This window comes from Octopus bimaculoides, chromosome 10 (genome assembly GCF_046866305.1).
Source record: "Octopus bimaculoides isolate indiv1 chromosome 10, ASM4686630v1, whole genome shotgun sequence".
NCBI classification, from domain to species: domain Eukaryota; kingdom Metazoa; phylum Mollusca; class Cephalopoda; order Octopoda; family Octopodidae; genus Octopus; species Octopus bimaculoides.
Window position 1 is genome coordinate 54,050,281 of NC_142937.1, and position 20,295 is coordinate 54,070,575.

General features: G+C 37.1%; 1 protein-coding gene across 1 annotated transcript in view; it reads right to left on the minus strand.

The window, feature by feature from the left end:
* LOC106872777 (3-phosphoinositide-dependent protein kinase 1) overlaps nucleotides 1-19,032 on the minus strand; it is a 60,652-nt gene extending 41,620 nt beyond the window's left edge. The window contains exons 1-6 of the mRNA XM_089358643.1: nucleotides 18,774-19,032; nucleotides 13,680-13,722; nucleotides 9,806-9,943; nucleotides 5,090-5,234; nucleotides 2,296-2,414; nucleotides 1,870-1,969 (exon numbers count right to left, since the gene is read on the minus strand). Of these exons, the coding sequence (XP_089214769.1) occupies nucleotides 1,870-1,969; nucleotides 2,296-2,414; nucleotides 5,090-5,234; nucleotides 9,806-9,943; nucleotides 13,680-13,722; nucleotides 18,774-18,890 (662 nt within the window). The 5' untranslated portion in view covers nucleotides 18,891-19,032. The remainder of the gene's footprint in view (nucleotides 1-1,869; nucleotides 1,970-2,295; nucleotides 2,415-5,089; nucleotides 5,235-9,805; nucleotides 9,944-13,679; nucleotides 13,723-18,773) is intronic.
* Between the last annotated feature and the right edge of the window lie 1,263 nt (nucleotides 19,033-20,295).

Here is a 20,295-nt window from a genome sequence, read left to right on the forward strand (position 1 = left end):
ATTGGATCTTAGCCCTCTCTTGTTTATCATAGTCCTCCAAGTTATAATGTACAAATCACCGATCCTTTAAAGGAGATGGCCCTGCTTGATATGCAGAAAGGATGTCAGGAGAGACTCCATACAGTTTACTCAGTGCAAGCTATGGACACATAAGAGATGCAGTGATATCACTGGAAGACTAACAAAAAAAATAGTCTTTACATGTAGCAGATGTGCAGGTATATTAAATATCAGGAATAAACAAAAAATAGACTTCCTATGTCAGGAAGGATCCCTAGAAGTAGTAGACAATTTCTGTAACTTAGGTGACCAAGTTAATAGTGGGGGAGGTTGTTCTGAAATCATAGCTGCCAGAATAATAGGCTAGGTGAAGTTAGTAACAAAGAGCCTCTCCCTCAGAGTGAAAGGCAGATTATATGATGCCCTTATATGAACAGCTATGCTACATTGCAGTGAAATAGACTATGACTGAGGATATGTGAAGGCTTGAAAGAAATGAAGCCTGTATGTTCTGCTGGATGGGTAATGTCAGTGTGCATATATGACAGTGTAAGTGACTCGAAAGAAAAACAAGGTATACAAGGTATCAGATGTAGTGTGCAAGAGAGAAGACTGTGCTGGTATGGTCATGTAATGCATATGAAGACAGTTGCATAAAGAGGGAACATGTGGAAGGGGTAAACCCAGGAAGCTGTGGGACAAAGTAGTGAGGAAGCATCTTCAGATGTTGGGCCTCACAGAGGGGATGACATGAGACCGAGAAACCTGGCGGTTTGTTGTGCTTGAGGAAACATGCCAAACTAAGTAAAAGCATGGTTGTCATTGCATACAGACCTGTCCCTGCATCCTTCTCCAGCTGAGCATTCCTAAACTCGTGGGCTCATGGGTGTTGGTGCCACATAAAAAGCACCCATACTAGTGGTGTGTAAAAGCATCCACTACACTCTGTAAAGTGGTTGGGGTTAGGAAGGGCAAAAACAGACATAGAGCCTGGGCAGCTGGCCAGCTCCTGTCAAACCATTCAACCCATGCATGCTAAGCAGTGTTGATGTATGCATGCATAGACACATGTATACACATACATATAAATCATCATCATCATCATTTAGTGTCTGTTCTCCATGCTGGCATGGGTTGGACAGTTTGATCAGGGCTGGTAAGTTGAGGGGCTGCACCAGACTCCACTACAATTTGGCATGGTTTCTATGGCTGGATGCTCTTCCTAACACCAACCACTCTGAGAGTGTAATGGGTGCTTTTATGTGCCAGTTTGCGTGACACCAGTATCTGCTACAACTGATTTCACTTGGCTTGATGGGTCTTCTCAAACACAAAATATTGGAAAGGTTTTGGTCATTTGTCATTGCCAAGATATTTTGAACATATGGATATATATATATATATATATATATATATATATATATATATATATATATATATATATCCATATGTGCACACACATACACCCATATGTATGCACACACATCCACATGCACGCGTGCAGTCATACGTATACACACACCTGTTGCTGCCCTTCATGTCAGTCTATAGCCATTTCCAAGCTTGACTTTTACATGAACTTTACAACAGCCAAACCTGAGAGCATCAAAGCGATGACATTGTTTTACATCTTAAAACACACAATGCCAACATGCAGAGGGTAACACACATCATTTTGTGGTCATTTTTGTATGCTTGCATGTGTCAGGTGTGTGTGCATTTCAAACTTCTACACACAATAGGTTTCCATACAGCTTTTTGCCATCAGTTTCACTCATAAACCATTGGTCCAACCAGTGCCATAGTGGAAGACACTTGCTGTCCACAGTGCCTGGAACTAAACCCTATAACATTTTAAAAATAACTCACCTGCTTGTACTCCTGCTGGTAAGTACTTCAGGTGACACATATTGAGCAGTGCCAACAAAAGACTTCCGGCGCTGAGAATGGCGGTTCTCCTTGCTGCCATCTAGAAAAATAAAATGATTTTTGTCTGTAATTATTGCAATATGGTTTCTTTGGTCACAAGAAGTTTCAATATATTTACCATTCCATATTACTGAATCTGAAAGACTAAAATCTTCCTTGGTAGGATGTGAATTCAGAAATACCTTCCACCAAAAAAAAAACAAATCAAATTTAAATTGGCAGACAAACATTAAACATCATAATAGCAGTAAAATCCTTGCTCTATTCCAACATTATATAACATTCAGAAGACAAGCACTGACTAGAACAATCTTGTTTGTTTCTGTTCATTCTAGACAAGTGACAACAATAATAATTCACATTTACCTGTGTTGGTATCTTCTTTATCTACATTCTCATCCTTCCCTAAGATTTTAGCTGATCCAAAGTCTGTGATCTGTATATGCATTTTTTCATTAAGTAATATATTTTCAGGTTTCAAATCCCTAAAATATTAAAACAAAATATCACAGAAAGTAAAATAATTCCACTGACTGTTTTTTTTTTTAAATTCTCTCTACAAAAAGCAAGTAGGCCTAACAAGATATACTAAAGCTATCTTGACCACAACAATTAGTAGTGTCTGCACTAAACTTTAGCATTAAATGGATGGGAAATAAATCTTCTAGAAAGGATACTGGTTTATTTCAGCAAATATTTGCAGAATGAACCCCACTAGTATAAAGTAATGAACCAGCATAGCGCCATAACATGCACTGGTGAGCAACAATGCCTGTGGTACCAATTTTGAGTTAGGTGGAAAGATTAGGAGTATGTTAGCTTATTTAAAATTGCAATATCAATGATAAGACTAATGTTGATCCTTTGGCTAGTTGACTAATACCTTTATTGGCTTGACAACCTACACTTGCTGAAATGATTACATGGGCTGAATATTTCAAATAGCGACTAAATTAGTACTTGTCAGATTAAGCACTGATGAGAACTACCTTTCTCAATATGATGTGATTAGAACCAATTACAATGGAGTACCTTTCATATCCAGAATAGATATGGTTTGGTTCAACCAAACCATTACGTTTCTTTAACTGTTACATCCTTACTGTCAACACATTCATCCATATCAATATGTACAATACTTCCTATCCTAAACCACATTCTAACTTTAACTAGATTAGATCAACAGCAGTTTAATGTCTACTTTCATGCTTGCATAGATCAGATGGAATTTGCCAAGGCAGGTTTTCTATGGCTGGATACCCTTCCTGACACCAATTATCACCAGTTTCCAAGCAAAGTAATATTTCCCAAGGGCTGGACATGCTTTCACAGAAGATTAGAAGTAAAGGATCTGCTGGAATCAAAATGATGCTTGTTTGCAACAATTGTGCAATATTAAAACAAGCACACCTAAACACTCACCCAGACACACACACAATTACACATATATGATGGGCTACAGTTTCTGTCAACCATATCTGCTCATAAGGCTTTGGTTAACCTGGGCTATAGAAAATACTTGTCCAAAGTACCATGAATGGGACTGAACCTGAAACCTATGTGGTTGAACAATGTATTTGGCAAAACCTTAAGTCTTTACAAAATTTACAATAAATTGGATTTTACTCTTAGTGTAGAGTCTTCCCATCAGCATATGTTTTGTTGATATTTAAAATAATGACAATTTAACACACATACACCCTTAAGTGTTTCATAAGTCTATCAGATTCATTTTTTCCCCTCTAGAACTTACTTAAAGCTACTGCTTTAAACATGGAACATCCCTTGTATGTGTGTGTAGATACGAATGTATATAAATGAAACACTGGCACATGTAAGATCTTGTATAGAAAAATATCTTAATGAATTAATTAGGCCTCTTTACATTTAGAAATTAAGTAGTCTTTGTTACCACAGGTAAATATATAATCCTTAAAGATTTGTATCAGGTCTCTAACAGAAAACATTGGAATGATAAATTTTGTAATGTGCTTTAATTCAAAGGAAACGGGATGATGCGATAACATTGTATATTTTTATATTTATTCCTTAATGTTGTAGAATGTATTTCCATAGTCGAAATGACAGCTATCAGACAAAATACCATTTACATCTAGTTATGTTCTTTTACATTTTATGTTCAAACCCTACAAAGGGTTTTTAACCTCTTAAGTCAATAAAATAATGAGTAGTTTAAGTACTTTGAAATAGACAGTTCAATGCTTCAGAAATTTGTTGTTTTATACCAAAGTTGAAAAAGGAGAAGATAACTTTTTAATCTATCAAAGTTTTCTAGTATGAATCTAGCTTGGGATATCCAAGTACATATCCAGAAATAAGACACCTCATTATGATAGTGCACCAAAGTGATTGAGAGGTAGAAAAATTATATTCTTAGTATTTCAATAGGTTTATAAGTTTATGTAGATTTTTTTTCTTTCTCTTTTTAAATCTTTTGCAGACTTCATTCAGTTATGCAACCCCATCTTCAGAAAACTTGCATCAACAAAAGCGGAAGTAAAATTGCAAGAAATTGTGAAAATATTAATGTCAAACAATCATTTAATGTCCATGATATTAAACAAGTATCATCACCAATGTCATCATGTAATGTCTGTTTTTCATGCTGGCATGTATTGGATCGTTTGACAGAATCTGATGGGCCCAAGGATTGCAATATGCTCCAGTATCTGCTTTGGAATGGTTTCTGTAACTGGATACCCTTCCTAATGCCACTCACTTTACAGTATATATTGAGTGCTTTTTTCATGTTACCAGTGTAAATGAAGTCACTACACAGCTTTACATTAGGAGATGAGTAAAGATGAGAGAAAGATCCAAAGCAGAACAGGTTTCTTGCTTACAGGACCTTACATGACTAAAACACATTTTAGAAAAGAGGGTGAAAGTGATTTGATGTAACTGTAAAGAGATGAAACCATGTGTCAGGTGGACCCTCAAAGGTATGAGGTGGGTAGAATTGAGTAGGGACAGGGATGTGGGTAGGTGAAGGCGGCAAGAAAGTATAGGGGGAGGGGAGGCAGGCAAATTGATTTTGTAAGCTTTTCATTCAACAATTCCAAGAAGAGACTGACAAAGTTATGGATTTCTATATTCTTGCATGGAATACAATACACACAAATATAGAATATAAACAAACCTGTGAATGATCCCTAAACCATTAAGATATTCCAGTGCAGTGACAATCTCTGCTGAGTAGAAGCAAGTGCTTTTCTCATCAAATGAGGATAATTTCCGCAAGTAATCCAATAGTTCTCCTCTACGAGCATAGCTGAGAACAAAATCTAGAGTAAAATTAAGGAAGATTATTGTAGATTACTTAAATTCAAGAATTTAAACAATTTAAATCTGATGTGTGTGTATACAATTATGGTGTATATCATGATAATCTTTCAAAGTCTACTTTTCCATGCAAGCATGGGTCAGACAAGATTTAAGGCAGACTTTCTTAACTGGATGCTGTTCCTGTCTCCAATCCCTACTTGCTTCCATGTAAGAAAATATTTTCCCATAGCTAGCTAGACATGTTTTGCATAGAAGGCTGGAAACAAACAATCATCCTTGTAATGTTAGACAGGGGCACAGTTTCCACCAAATAAATCCACTCACTAGACTTTGGTTGGTCTGGGGCTCTAGTAAAATACATGAAAGGTGTCACACAATAGAGCAGAACCCAAGACTGCATAGTTAGGAAACAAGCTTCTTAAGCACACAGCCACATCAGCATGTATGTGTGTGATCATAATTTAATGTCAGTCTTCCATGCTGGAATGGGTTGGGGGCTTGACAGAAGCTGGCAAGGCCAAGGGCCACACCAGGTTCCATAGTCTGTTTTGGCTTGGTTTCTACAACTGGAACCCCTTCCTAAAGCCAGTCACTTTACATTGTATACTTGGTGCTTTTTACACAGCACCAGTACCAGTTTTTTACATGGCACCTTGGTTTTAGGATCTCAATTCTGTTGTTGTGGGTATTCTTGAGTACAGCAATGCACTACACCAGCCCTCTGTCACCTTATTTTTAAGGCTCAGTGTTTTAAGATTGGCCTTCAATATTTTGGCCCATGTTTTCCTGGGTCTCCCTCTTCCACACCTTCCATCCATTTCAAGTGATTGGCACTTCTTTATGCATTAAGTGATTGGCATGTGCACACACACCACAATGTCTTTTCCATATTTACTGTCCAAGCAGTGTATATAATGCATTCAATAGATGCTTTTACAATAAAAGATATTCTTTCCATAGAAAAGTTCCTGATTAATGATCATATACTGAATCAAAGATGTAATGTTTTATCACCATTAAACAACTAGACCAAACAGCTGAATGGATTATTGAAATCCAAGTTCAAAGGTCTCTATTTCAAATCCTCTTTAAGCTTTCATTGTATATGTAGGTTGTAACATCTATACACCTCAGTTTGTTAGTTACTATCAGATCACCTGGAAATGCCAAATGGAATAAACTGGCATCCTAGTCAGAGAATTTTAAGGGTTTACTTTGTAATCTTTTATTAAAATGACTTCTTAACTAGCTTCTTGTTTGTTGGCTCTGATTTCTGGATTTCTGGATTCAAACTTGATCAAGTATATTTTTCACTCATACCCATAGTACTCATCATCATCTGCTTTCCATGCTGGCATGGGTTGAGCGATATGACTGAGGACAGGTGAGCCAGAAGGCTGTACCTGACTCCAATCTGATCTGGCAAAGTTTCTACAGCTGGATGCCCTTCCTAACACCAACCACTCCGAGAGTGTAGTGGGTGCTTTTACATGCCATTGACACAAGGACCAGTCAGGCGGTTCTGGCAATGACCACACTCAAAAGGTATTTTTTACATGTTACCTGCACAGGAACCAGTCTGGCGGCAATGGCAACAACCATGCTCAAATGCTGTTTCTCACGTGCCAATGAAGCGATGCTTACAACGATCACGCTTGAATGGTGCTTTTTACGTGCCATCGGCATGGGAGCCAATCTGCAGCCTTGTCAACGGTCAAGCTCAGGTCTGCTTTTAACGTTCCACTGGCATGAGTGCCAATCAGGTGGTACTGTCATCGGTCACGTCAGCGATTTTGATTTCACTTGCCTCAATAGGTCTTTGCAAGCAAAGTTTATTGTCCAATGAATGAGGGGTACTCATAAGTGGGCTGGCTACACTCACTGGCATAAGCCATGGTCTCACTTGGCTTGTTGGGTCTTCTCAAGCACAGCATATTGTCAAAGGTCTCAGTCACTATTCATTGCCTCGGTATGGCCCAATGTTCGAAGGTCGTGCTTCACCAGCTTATCCCAGGTTCTCCTGGGTCTACCTCTTCTACAGGTTCCCTGAACTGCTAGAGTGTGATACTTTTTCACACAGCTGTCCTCATTCATTCGCAACACACGACCATACCAGCGCAGTTGTCTCTCTTACACACCACAACTGATGCTTCTTAAATCCAACTTTTCTCTCAGGGCGCTTACACTCTGTCGTGTATGCACATTGACATTACACATCCAGAGGTGCATACTGGCTTCATCCCTTGCAAGCTTATGCATGTCCTCAGCAATCATGGCCCATGTTTCACTGTCATGTAGCATGGTTGTTCGTACATGTATCATACAGTCTACCTTTTACTCTGAGGCCCTTTGTCACCAGCAGAGGTAGGAGCTGTCTGAACTTTGCCCAGGCTATTCTTATTCTAGCAGCTACACTTTCAGAGCATCTACCCCTGCTACTGACTTGGTCCCCTAGGTAACAGAAGCTATTAACTACATGTAGTTTTTCTCCCTGGAATGTGACAGAAGCTGTTCTCTGCACATTTTCAATGTTTATAGCACCTGAGCATTTACCACACACAAAAACTATCTTCCCAGTCAGCCTTCCTTTGATATTGCTGCACCTCTTATGTGACCATAGCTTACACTGGGTACATCTTATGGAGTTTTTACCTACGCCTTTTCTACAGATTGAGCACGGCCATCTACCTGAAGGGATCTGTGGTTTGTTTGCCTTCCTACTTATTAAGACTTTGGTTTTAGCTAAGTTGACTCTAAGGCCCTTCGATTCTAATCCTTGCTTCCACACCTGAAACTTTTTCTAGTTCTGATAGTAACACAGCAATTAGAGCAAGGTCATCAGCATAGAGGAGCTCCCAGGGGCATTCTATCTTGAATTCTTCTGTTATTGCCTGGAGGACTATGATGAATAAGAGAGGGCTGAGGATTGATCCTTGGACCCGTACCCCTACCCGGAATTCTTCACTGTACTCGTTGCCAACACTCACCTTACTGACAGCGTCTCTGTACATAGCTCGCACAGCTCTCACTAACCATTCATGTATCCCTAGTTTCCTCATTGACCACCAGATAAGGGATCAGGGGACCCTGTCAAAGGCTTTCTCCATGTCAACGAAAGCCAGGTACAGAGGTTTATCTTTGGCTAGGTATTTATCCTGCAGCTGTCTTACCAGACTGACTCTCTCCCTAATTAGTTGGGTTATGACCATCTCGGTGACCTTCATTACCTGATCCAACAACTTGATACCTCTGTAATTATTTGTATCTAAAGAGTCACCTTTACCTTTGTAGCAGTTGACTATGGTGCTGCTACACCAGTCAGTGGGTATGATTTCTTTATGTATCACCTAGTTAACTATATAAGTGACTAGACTATAGCTGACACTGCCAGATATTTTGAGCATCTCTGCGGTGATTCCTGATGGGCTGGGGGCTTTCCCCGTCTTCATACCCTTAATTGCTTTATCTACCAAGATATTGTCAATTCAGATAGCTGGTCCCTCTGTTGGGTTGGCATTCGGCAGACTCTCTTTCTCCCATTCAGTCTCTTTATTTAGCTACCTTTCATAGTGGCGTCTCCAAACCTCTCACTTTGCAGCCTCGTTTAATGCAAGTGAACCATCATCCATGCAGACACATTTCTCTCCTACGACATCATGATTCTCTCTCACACACTGTCTTGCAACACAAAGATGAAATAAGTAGCACTATTGTATTAGGTTAGGTTAAATAAAACCTAACAGGTCATAAAAAGAAAGAAATAAGGATCACATATATGAAGTAATCTTTATTTCTTTCTTCTGAGATATGTAGACATACATGAACAATCAATGAAAATTTATGTTTATATCTCTCACTCTCTCCTACATTAATAATAGTACAAGTGTTGGTTCTGATTTTACTGGCCCAAAATTTTTATAAACCTCACACAATATAGAATGACAAAACCATCAATTGGAAAGAAAGAACTAAATATTTTTGAAAAGGTTTAAAAAACAAAGTCAATTTAATGAATAAGTTTCTTAATGTTTAACTATGTGTTAGTAACTGTGTGTTAGATATTTTCTATGATTAAATGGTCATTTGACACTTAAAAATCTTTTACATTGTTATGTTGCATCTATTTATTTTGGAGAAACTTCATGGATTGCCTTTGGCATAACTGAACAAGTTTCCTTAGGAGACAAAAAGTACAAGACTATTGGAGGTTGAAGCAAGTAAAAAGATACTATAACATGTCAGTAAGATGAAGCCCAGGGTCAGAATCATTATAAAGGAATGGTAAGAAAGATAGTGAGAAGTAATGGATTGTGTAAAACAGAGTGATGAGATAATGGAAGATAGAAGAGATGACAAATGAGAATTATGATTAATGGTACAAAAAGAACTAGAAAAGTTAGCCAATCAAAGTAGATAACAGGCATCATCGTTATTTCAATGGAGTAATGTACATTAGAGGGAATGTTGAGAAATTAGAGAAGTGAAAATGTAGAGAGAGAGGATGGATTCATGAAACAATAACTATATCGCAAGAAGTAGTAGCTAGGGTTATCACATTATTGAAGGATACATAATCTGTCAGTGTCTTGAAAGGTATAGTACAACCGTATAAAAAATGGATGGTTGATTCTGGCCAACACTTCTTTTTCTCTCATAACATATTGCGTTTTTTTCTCTCGTAGGATGTGCTTTTTCTCCAACACTTTGACTGAAAAGGAAAACAAAATATAATTACCAAATCAAAAAAAAAAAAAAAAAAAACAGACTTAGAAGAATAAAAATCAATATAAGATATCGAATGGACAAAATTTGAAACTTTATAAGTGTCAGAAATATTGGTTGAGTGAAAGTTCTTTCCACATCTCAAATTTTCTTGATTGCTTTTCATTCTCTACAAGAATCACACCTACATTATCACCTTTACATTGTTTAAATTTATCAATTCAAAAATTCAGAGAAACTGGAACATTTTTTTTTTTAGCATTTGACCATCCTTATAGCTCTTGTTCTTTACATTTTAGTTTTTAAAATAGTGTCCTAAGGCTTGGAACATAAGTTTCCATATTATTGAAGCTATCTGGCTGCTACAATAGCACACTTGATATAACTTTCTAAATTAGAAAAATTTTAGTGAAATCATTTGATGGGAACATGTCACTGCAGTGGTTATAAACCATATTTTATATGGAGACAGTGAAGAAGCAATATAGAATCTATCAACAGACCTGCTAAATGTTCTCAGACAAAACCACACTTCCTGCTTGTCAAACAACTATTTGTTTTTTGGAGTTCAAGACATTATGGGCTTCTTCATGTCTACATCACCTTTATTGTTAGACTGAGTGGCAACGAGGGTGAGTAAATAAGTGGGTGAGATCAATATTCTGTAACTGAAACTAGCAACAATGAACAAGGGAAAGGGACATGAGGGTTATAAAAGAAGTGAGAGACATTTCGAAATGGTTGCAACAGACTGCCTCCAGACTGAAACTTAAAATATGTTAAATTATTACCTTAGTTTCATTTAAACACGAAAGCCATCAGTAACGGTGTAACTTCACCTTCAGTGGCACTCACCATTTCATTTCCACAATATATTAGTGTCTAGTGTCTTACATACATCCAACATAGTTAAATAGCTTACTGCAAAAGTGGGAGGTGTTTATACCTTGAAAGTAAAGCAACTTGAATTCAATTCTAGATGTCAGCACATTTAACAAAGAGGAGGGAAGAATAGGGCAACAAGCAGCTCAGGGTTATAGTGAAAGACGTCCAGCAAGTCTATAAAATGTAATGTGCCACTGGTCTCTATATTGAGCAACTAAGAGTCTATTGATGACAAAAATAAAACTAGTTTGCCACGAGAATCTATGCCAAAGTCAGTCTAGACAATATAAAATGCACACACACCCACGTGTATGTGCAAGAACATTGAATTATATGAACTTAAATATGTAGAGAATAAATTAATAATAAAGTTATAGAGAAACTGTAACAGCTTGTGAGAGTCACAATAGATTAAGAGACCACCCACACCACCACACGTTAACAAACATAAATCTCAATCATTATACTAGGTCTGTCAACACAGTGCAACTGCAGTCTGACTGCAGTACAAGCTAGCTGTTAACTGACCAACAGTTCACACTTAAAGGGAATGGTACACTAATAGCATGCCAGGAATTCAGATAATAGCAATATAAATATTTGAAAAAAATCAAGTATTTTATTTAGTGACAGGCTCCAATGCACCATAGCAGTTGACAATCTGTTTAGCAATCTAAATTCAAAATAGTATTAGGAAAACATGGACACTATGCTAACTGTGCTAGGTGGTATCAAAAAATCGCAGGACTAATCCTGTGGTGCGTCAACAAATGGCACACTGTTGCACATGCAGTGAGAGCTAGCAATGGCTTTCATAAGGCAGTGTGCTGAATTACATCACTGTGTTTACTTCACAAGTTGTGATCACGTGTATGTTGTAATCTGCAATTTTGTGATGGACAGGAACAGAAAGCCAATGTGAAATTTTGCATTAAACTTGGGAAGTTTGCTACAGAGACATCGAGTATGCTTTGGCAAGCGTACAGTAATGAGGCAATGGGTCGTACACAATGTTTTGAATGGCACGGGTACTTCAAAAGCAGAACAACATCCCTGGAAGATGACAAGCAATCTAGAAGACCTGCCACAAGTGTCACCCTTGGAATTGTGCATCGAGGATTTGTCCCTCAGGATCAGACCATCAACTGAGATTTCTACTGTGACATTTTGAAGCATTTGACCAAGGATATTTGGTGAAAGTGACTGGATCTGTGGAACGCAAAGAATTGGATTCCTCACAACAATGCACCCAGTCTCTGAGCTCTCCTCACTCGTGAATTTCTCGCCAAAAACCACATGATATTGCTTTCGCAGGCACACTATTTGCCAGATTTAGCATGTGGACTTCCATTTCTTCTCCAAGATGAAAATGCAACTCAAAAGTTGCAGCTTTAACACAGTTGTCAAAATCCAGAGTGAATAGCAAGCAGTCCTTGACTTGTTTATGGAAAACGAATTCCAGGCTGGATTTCAAAAGTGGCAGGAACACTGGGACCAGTGAATTGCTGCGCAAGGTGACTATTTCAAAGGAGATGATGTTAAAATTAAGGTAAATAAGTTTTTTTTTGCTGAAACTTTTTAACATCACCTTGTAACAAATCTGTAAATGAACCCTAAAGACAACATATCACAGTATATTTGATGGTTTATTCTATCTTTCTAGGAATTTCAGTTGGAGTATGAACACACAAATCAACACTGAGGATTACATTAAACTTATTTCAACAGCCTCAATAAGATAAACAGCAAACTAGACCAGACCATGTAAAGCATTCTCTTTTTTGTTTCTTGTTTTCTTCCTTCTCTACATCAATGACTAACCTGCTACCACATCCAACAAGGACATGACCTTACACTCCTCCTCCACTTAAGCAGATATAACCTTACATGCCTCAATCATCTACACCAAACCTTCATAGATTCCATAAACAAAGACCTTGAGAGAACCCCACTGTGGGGTCATACCAACCTTATTTCTTTTAGCATTAAAAAAAAAAAAAAAGATAATTTAAGCACTACTCATAACAAAAAACACCACTGCACCACTTTCTCCCAACTAACCATGAACAGTATTTAGCTAGATCCCTTACAGTCACTCTCTAAATGCTGGGCTTCACAACCATTGAAAATCTCTTCTGGCAAAAAGAAGATCCTTAGAATAGCTAGGACCACTTCTGAAAAACTGGTTTTTCTCTGCAGGGCCAGAAAACATTTTAAGTTATCAGTGGCTGATATTCTACAAGACTCAAGTGATGCCCACAACTGGCACCATGCTGCTGCTAAAAACATCCTGGATCGCATCCAGAGAAGTGTCATTCATCTCATCCAATCACTAGCCAAGATTTATTCCAGCCTCTGACCCATAAGAATGCAGTTTCTTCTGTCTTTTCTATCATTACTATAAAGATAACTGTTCCATGTTATGGCTGGTCTCATTTCTCCACACTTCAGGCACCCAGGATCTACTTGTTAATCTTGGTGTACCCTACACCTTTGATTCCCACAAACTATTATGCCCAGTCCTTTCTCCCCAGAACATCAGCTCTCTGGAATCTTTTCCAGTTATCAGTATAAACAGCATTAATGGTATCAAACTCACGAGAACTGGATAATACTTCTTCCTCCAGACTCAACAAATAAAATAATGATCCTTTGATTCTACAATCTACCATCCTGTATATTTGTGGTGGCAGGGAATCATCCCCAAACATTTATCTGTTTAGGGAAATGCCAAAGCAAGCAGCCATCAATTTTTTTAACTCATTATAGAAAATATTTCAAAACATACACAAAAAAGTAACACCATTTTATTAAATATAGGCATTATATGAACATACTTGCATATTCTTTTTCTGTGTTGATCTCCTTGGCCAAATATACCTGAAGATATAAAAGTAAAATTGAAATTAGTTATAAAGTGATCTAATTTTATGTTTTATTAGAATTTAATCCTGATATATAATTCCCATCATAATCGATGACTTCCTTCCATCTAGTCATCAGTTTTTTAAAATTCCATTGGTGAAAAACTCATTTGGTTTTGATGAGAAAGAAGAGAAGTCAGTTTCAACCTCTTTGGGCCTTTGGAGTACTAATCCATCTAAATGATTCTTTAGGCTTCAAAATATATGGTAATCAGGAGTGAGGTTGAGGGAATAAGGCAGGTGAGAGATTTTTTCCTAGCCAAGTTCTCGATTTTTTTCTGATGTAATTTGTGCATTATCATGATGAAACCCCACACCCTTATGATTCACCAATACAGGCTTTTTCCCCTCAGAGCAGCATCCAAATGCTCTAATTGTTAGTAATAGGTGTGGGCAGTAATTGTTGCGTTAGCTGGTAGCAGCTCAAAGTGGAGGACTCCAGTACAATCCTGCGAAACAAAGAATCATTTTTGCATGGTGTCCTTTTTTAGGTTGTGACTTGGCTTGTACTCTACAACTAAGACATTGCCTGAATTGCTTAACATTTTCATAAAAAATCTATTTTTCATCAACAGTCACTAATCTGTCCAAAAATGGTGCAATACGTTCACGAGAGCGAAGAGATGAGCGTATGTCCACTCGTGATTCTTAGTTGGCTTCCGTCAAACCATGGGGAACCCATTTTCTGAGTTTGGGCACCTTTCCAAGCTGCTGAAGATGCCAGTGAACAGTTGAATGGTTTGAATTGAGCTTGCTTGCGAATTCTTCAACTGACACAGCATTATCCTTCTGAAGCTCTGACAAAAGAAGCTAATCCTCAAATTCAACAGGGCGTTGTATTTGTGGCCTCTCTCTTAGGCTGAAATCACCATTTTTGAACTCTGCAAAACATCTGCAACTTCTTTCATTGTAGAAATAGATATTTTAGATTGTTTCTGCAGCACTGTTTCCCTTTTTGAACTTGCATTATGTGCCTTAAATGCTCCTTCAATACGTTCATCTTTGAGGGGTTAATATTAGTAATTAATTCAGTCAGATTATTCTGTAAAAAGAAATTATGCTAATTAAAAGGCTTCTAAATTCATGAGTATCAATCAATACCATTTGACATTTCGGACATTATTAATGGGATGACTTGATATATGAAGGGGTTGTAACATGGTCATATGAGATATCACCGTATAAAAGGGATCTATTAAGAGTGCTGAACTAATGCCCTTAAGGGCAATAAGTGAGATTTTGTGAAAGAGGAAGTTACTCAACAAATCATAGGGACAATAATCAATGAGTTTAGTGTTAAGAAACTGCTGGAGGAGGTCCCACCTTCTAGTAAACCTAATAAAGTAGGTTTACCCTGAAATATTTTCTATCTGGCAAGAGCAGCAGTAGCCATCATATCCAACACAGAACTTGTGACTTGCTGCTACATCTGGCTAAACAACGAACAGCTACTTTGTTCTTTGATAACACATGCAAACCTGCATGTACAAGTGACCCTACAATAGCTCTTTGGTCTGCAATTTGCACACCAGAATCCAAGTCCTATCAGAAGTTCAAAAAATTAAAAAAAGTCGGAGAGAGATACCATTACAGAATGGCCCTACATGTACATAAAATTATGGTGATGCCATAAATTTTTGAGAAGTAAATAATTTTTTAGTTGGTGGTTGAATTATGTAGAGATGGAGGTATGGATACGCATTCATCCAAACCTTCCAGAGAAGATATATTTCCATCTTTCCAAGTAATTTTCAAAATTGCCAACAATAAACAGTATTTCAAAATGACAACCACAAAAAGTACATTTTTTTGCATTTCTAAAATCATCTTTCCAAAGAAAGATGTAGCTCCTAGATATAAATATTCTGTAATGCATGAGAGGCCTGGAAATTAGAATTGTGGAACCAAAACAACTGTCAAAAAATTCCTATAATCACTGGAAAGTTAGTCATTTACATGTATTGAAGAGAACCAAATTAGGAAATATGGAATATGTTTCATGAAATTCAATTTTCAGTTATACATCCATACTCCTTTAAGGGCAAATAACAACTATATCCCACCCCTTCATCTATTTAGTTATTTCCCTTGTCTCCAATTATCCCAATATAGCTCTCTATGACAATAATTGTCTGAGTGTTTGTGACTTTAAATCATTTCCAATTGCACCCATTAGGTAAGGCCTAGACACTTTTTCTGTTTTCCAAAAGTATGAAATACTAATCTCGTCATGGTTTCTATGGCTGGATCACTTTCCTAACATCAATCATTTTATGGAGTGTACTGGGTGCCTCTAATGTGGCACCAGCACCCATGAGCCCACAGAACAGGGATCTCTCAGCTGACAGAGGAACATGCCTGTATGTATAGAAGGACATAATTTTATTTAGCTTGACAGGTCTCCTCAGGCACAGTAAATTTCCAGAAATCTCAGTCCCTTGTCATCTTTTCAGTGAGGCTAAGCATCTGAAGATCCTTTCTCAGCACTTTGTCCTGTCTTCCTGGGTCTACTCCTTCCATATGTTCCCTCTACAGTTAGAGATCGGTACTTCTTTATGCAGCTGTACTCATCCATAACATCACATGATCATACCAGTGCAGTCTTCTCTCTTGCACACCAATCTGGTGCTTCGTATACCCAATTTTTCTGTCAAATCACACTTTGTCATACATGCACACTGACATTATCCATTGAGTGGAGCATGCTGGACTCATTTCTTTTAAGCCTTCGTATGTCCTCTGTAGTCACAGCTCATGTCTCACTACCATGTAGCATAGCTGTTTGTACACAGGCATCATACAATCTGCCTTTCACTCTGAGAGAGAGGCCATTTGTTACCAACAAAGGTAGCAGCTCTCTAATCTTTGCACAGCCCATTCTTATTCTACCAACTACATTCACAGAGCTTTCTCCTCCACAACTAACTTGGCCACCTAGATAATGGAAACTATCTACAACTTCTAAGGACATTTCAGGGAGTCCATTTTCTGCACATTCCTAGTGTTTATTGTACCTGCATATCTGCCACACACAAAGACAACTTTCTCTGTTAATCTTCCTGTGATACTGCTGCACCTATTATGTATCCATAGTTTGCACTGGGTACATTGTATATGTATTTTTTTCATTCATTTCAGCTATGAAGCTCTTGTCATGATAAAGGATTTTGTAACTGAACCATAAATATTATGGCATTACATCTGATACAGTATGTATGTATATACACTCCAGATAAAGATAATAGTGGTCATGGTAATGTCTGCGTAGAGGATCAATTGGAGCTGAACTTAAATGTTATGCACCATCAATAAGTAAATCTGATAATGTTTATGTGGCATACATTCCTAATCCAAACTGTTTAACCATCAATTTTTGACCTATGTCAGACCATTAGTTAAATGTAGCATTGAATAATGGCCATCCATCATTCCAAGAGTTAAAAAATAACACCTAACTACACTTTTTGCATATAAACTATAGACGAAGTGAATTTCAATCAAGTGGTTTGAGTAAAGAAGAGATAAGTTTATAAAACTTGCTTCCTGGCTGCTACAGAGGATAACAAAAAAATACAAAACAAAGAATGTATTGTAGTAAGTTAAATTAGTGCAATCATGTGCACGTGCCAGTCCTAATCTTGCCTGTCTGCCTGATCATCCCTGTTCTAAGTCATCTCTTTCAGTTTCCATTATGATCCATATCTATGTTATACATCTATTTGACTCATTTTCTTGTCTGTTACTAGAACCTTCATGTCAATCTTTTGTCTATGTGATATCAATATTTCTATGTCTATTGATACCTCTCCCTCTTTTACTACCAATATTTCATTGTCTCCAACAAGTCACAGAAACAATAGCACTCCCACCCACCGGCCATTCAATCAACTTCATTACTAGAAATTTTAATTCCTTTTACAGTTTTAGCAACATAAAATTGCAAAAATAGAAATATCACTCCCACTACCACCAAAAAAAAAAAATGCATATTTTATGTAGGAGGGACTTCATTTTTGCTGGAAGTGATGTCTTTACAAAAGGGAGGTGTTGTTGATAAGTAACATTCAAGTTATAGGTGTTGTAGTAGTAGTAAGGAGAAAAGGCTGAATCTGATATGTGGGGCTTATAAAATATTTTTGGAAGACATATAGTGGTTTACAGAATATTAAGGACAGTGATTTCTAAAGGAAGAGCTAATAGGTGAAGAGATGTAAAATATGGAACCATTGTCAGGTATACGTGATAATCATAGCCAACTACTGTAAAATATTTAATCAATACCACTGTACCATCTTCGACTAACAAGCAAAGAATAAAGATTCATGAAAAAAATGCTTTCAACTGAAGAGTTAATTAGAAGCTCAGCTTTTGTAAGGTCGTGACAGAGTGAGAGGGTTCAAAGAATTGCTAGATAAAGTAGATTCTGGTCAGTTGTGCTTCAGTAAAAAATACAATGTTGAGGTAACTGAGTAAATATTTGAAAGCAGTCCGCTAAGTCCAGCATTTAACCATTGCAAAGCTGCATCAATCATCCGTGTTCCATGCTGGCATCAGTCAAATGGCTTCACAGGATCCTATGAGTCCAAGGATTGCATCCTACTTCAATGTCTACTTTGGCATGGTTTCTATGGCTGGATGCCCTTCCTTATACCAACTATAGAGTGTGTACTGGGTGTTATTTTCATGCTACCAGCACTAGTGAGGCTACCACACAGTTTGCTAGATTACGAGACCTAAGAGAAGGGGCCAGAGAAGAACAGATTTCTTGGTGTAGAAGGGCCACATAGCTACTCACATTTTAGAAGAGAAAAATAGAAGTGATAGAGTTTTTCTTTTTATGTGGATCTTCAAGGTATGAAGCAAGTATAAGTATCTGCAAGAATGAATGTGAACATATCAGAGGTTATGTGCACTAGCAGAGAAATGTGAATACATGTCATGGTAATATAGATTTGTCAAATGACAAGCAACACTGAAATCTTAAATGTATTGAAAAGGATAACTTACGGTTGAAAAGGATCCTTCCCCAATAACTTTTCCAAATATGAAATCATTGGGGGTCTTCTTGCCAGATGGCCTCTTGGCAAGGGTGGTGGGTGGGTCTACAGAGTGGTCCTTGGACATTCGAGTTGGCCCAGCAGAGACTAGTGGAATTGGTGCTTGAGCTGTAGTCGGGGGATACACCTTGGTTTTTGGTTTAGAACAAACACTGTTGGTTGTTTGGGATCTCTGTGACACCAGGCTAACGGACTAAAGTTAAATATATATATATATATATACAGATATATAAGTAAAACAATTTCAGATTTATATAGATTTATTTTAATAAAAACATTTTAAATATTAACAATTTACTTCAAATTTCATCTTTGTAAGATCATCAAACCCCTCAGCTGATTTATACAAGGGAGATGACAGAGTGTGTGTGTGTGTGTGTGTGTGTGTGTGTGTGTGTGTGTGTAAAAGCATGAATGTCATTTCCACTTCATACAAAATCAGCTGAGCTGGAAAAAAAAACACCTCAAAATTGATGTCTTGCTTACATTCCCTGTAAACCATGTTTTGTAGCAATATGTTTTTGAAGTTTAATGGAATGAAAAATCCTTTACTTGAAAAACAATTAAGGGTTGGTGATCAAAAGAACCAAGCTGTGAAATGTTTCACATAAGTACTTGTTCAACTGGTACCAGCATGGAAAAATAGATGTTAAAGGAACAAGTTGGATGGCATTTGAAAAAGAGATTAGTTACTATTTGTAGCAGGTTGAGTGATGTTGTAGGAAGTTTGCATATTGGTTCCTCTAACAGATAATAGTGTGGAAGCTGTTTATTCTGGTAATTTAAGAAACATTTTTCTATGATGATCATAAAATTGACTATTTTGGAGTTTGGGTAGTCTAATTTTACCCCTGTTGGAAAATTATGGCAGATCACTAGGAGAGAAATAAATTGCAGAACCTGTAAAAATCTTTGGCACAAAACAAATTTTGAGGGAAAGAATGTAGACAATTTCATTAATCCAGTATTTAACTGGTATTTACTTTATCAATCAGAATGTTAAAATGCATGAACCAAGTGCTGCTAGTTTTTAAATTTAGTTCTAAAAATTTTTTATAGAATTCAGAGCCAGCACTGGAAGTTAAAATGTTTCATAAACAAATACATCCATGTAGCAGGTGCAGGTTCTCAATTCTATAGAAAATCTATAGAGACAAATTTAAAAGTGAAAATACTACGTTTCTAACATAAGGAAAGATAATATTGACTTGTAAACCTGTAATATAAACTGATAGTACATTATAATTGCAAAATAAAATTAATAAAATTAATTGCCAGCAATTAATAAGTACTGCAGGTATATGTGATACTATTCTTTATGGCAATCCTGTGTTAACAATTTAAAAACGTGTTAGAAGCATTAATTATTTTTAAAAATGGTTATCAGTATACAAAAAAATTTTTTAATATATATTATTAGCATATTTAATGTTAGAAACAGAGTCAAGACTATTGAAAAATTGCAAGACGCA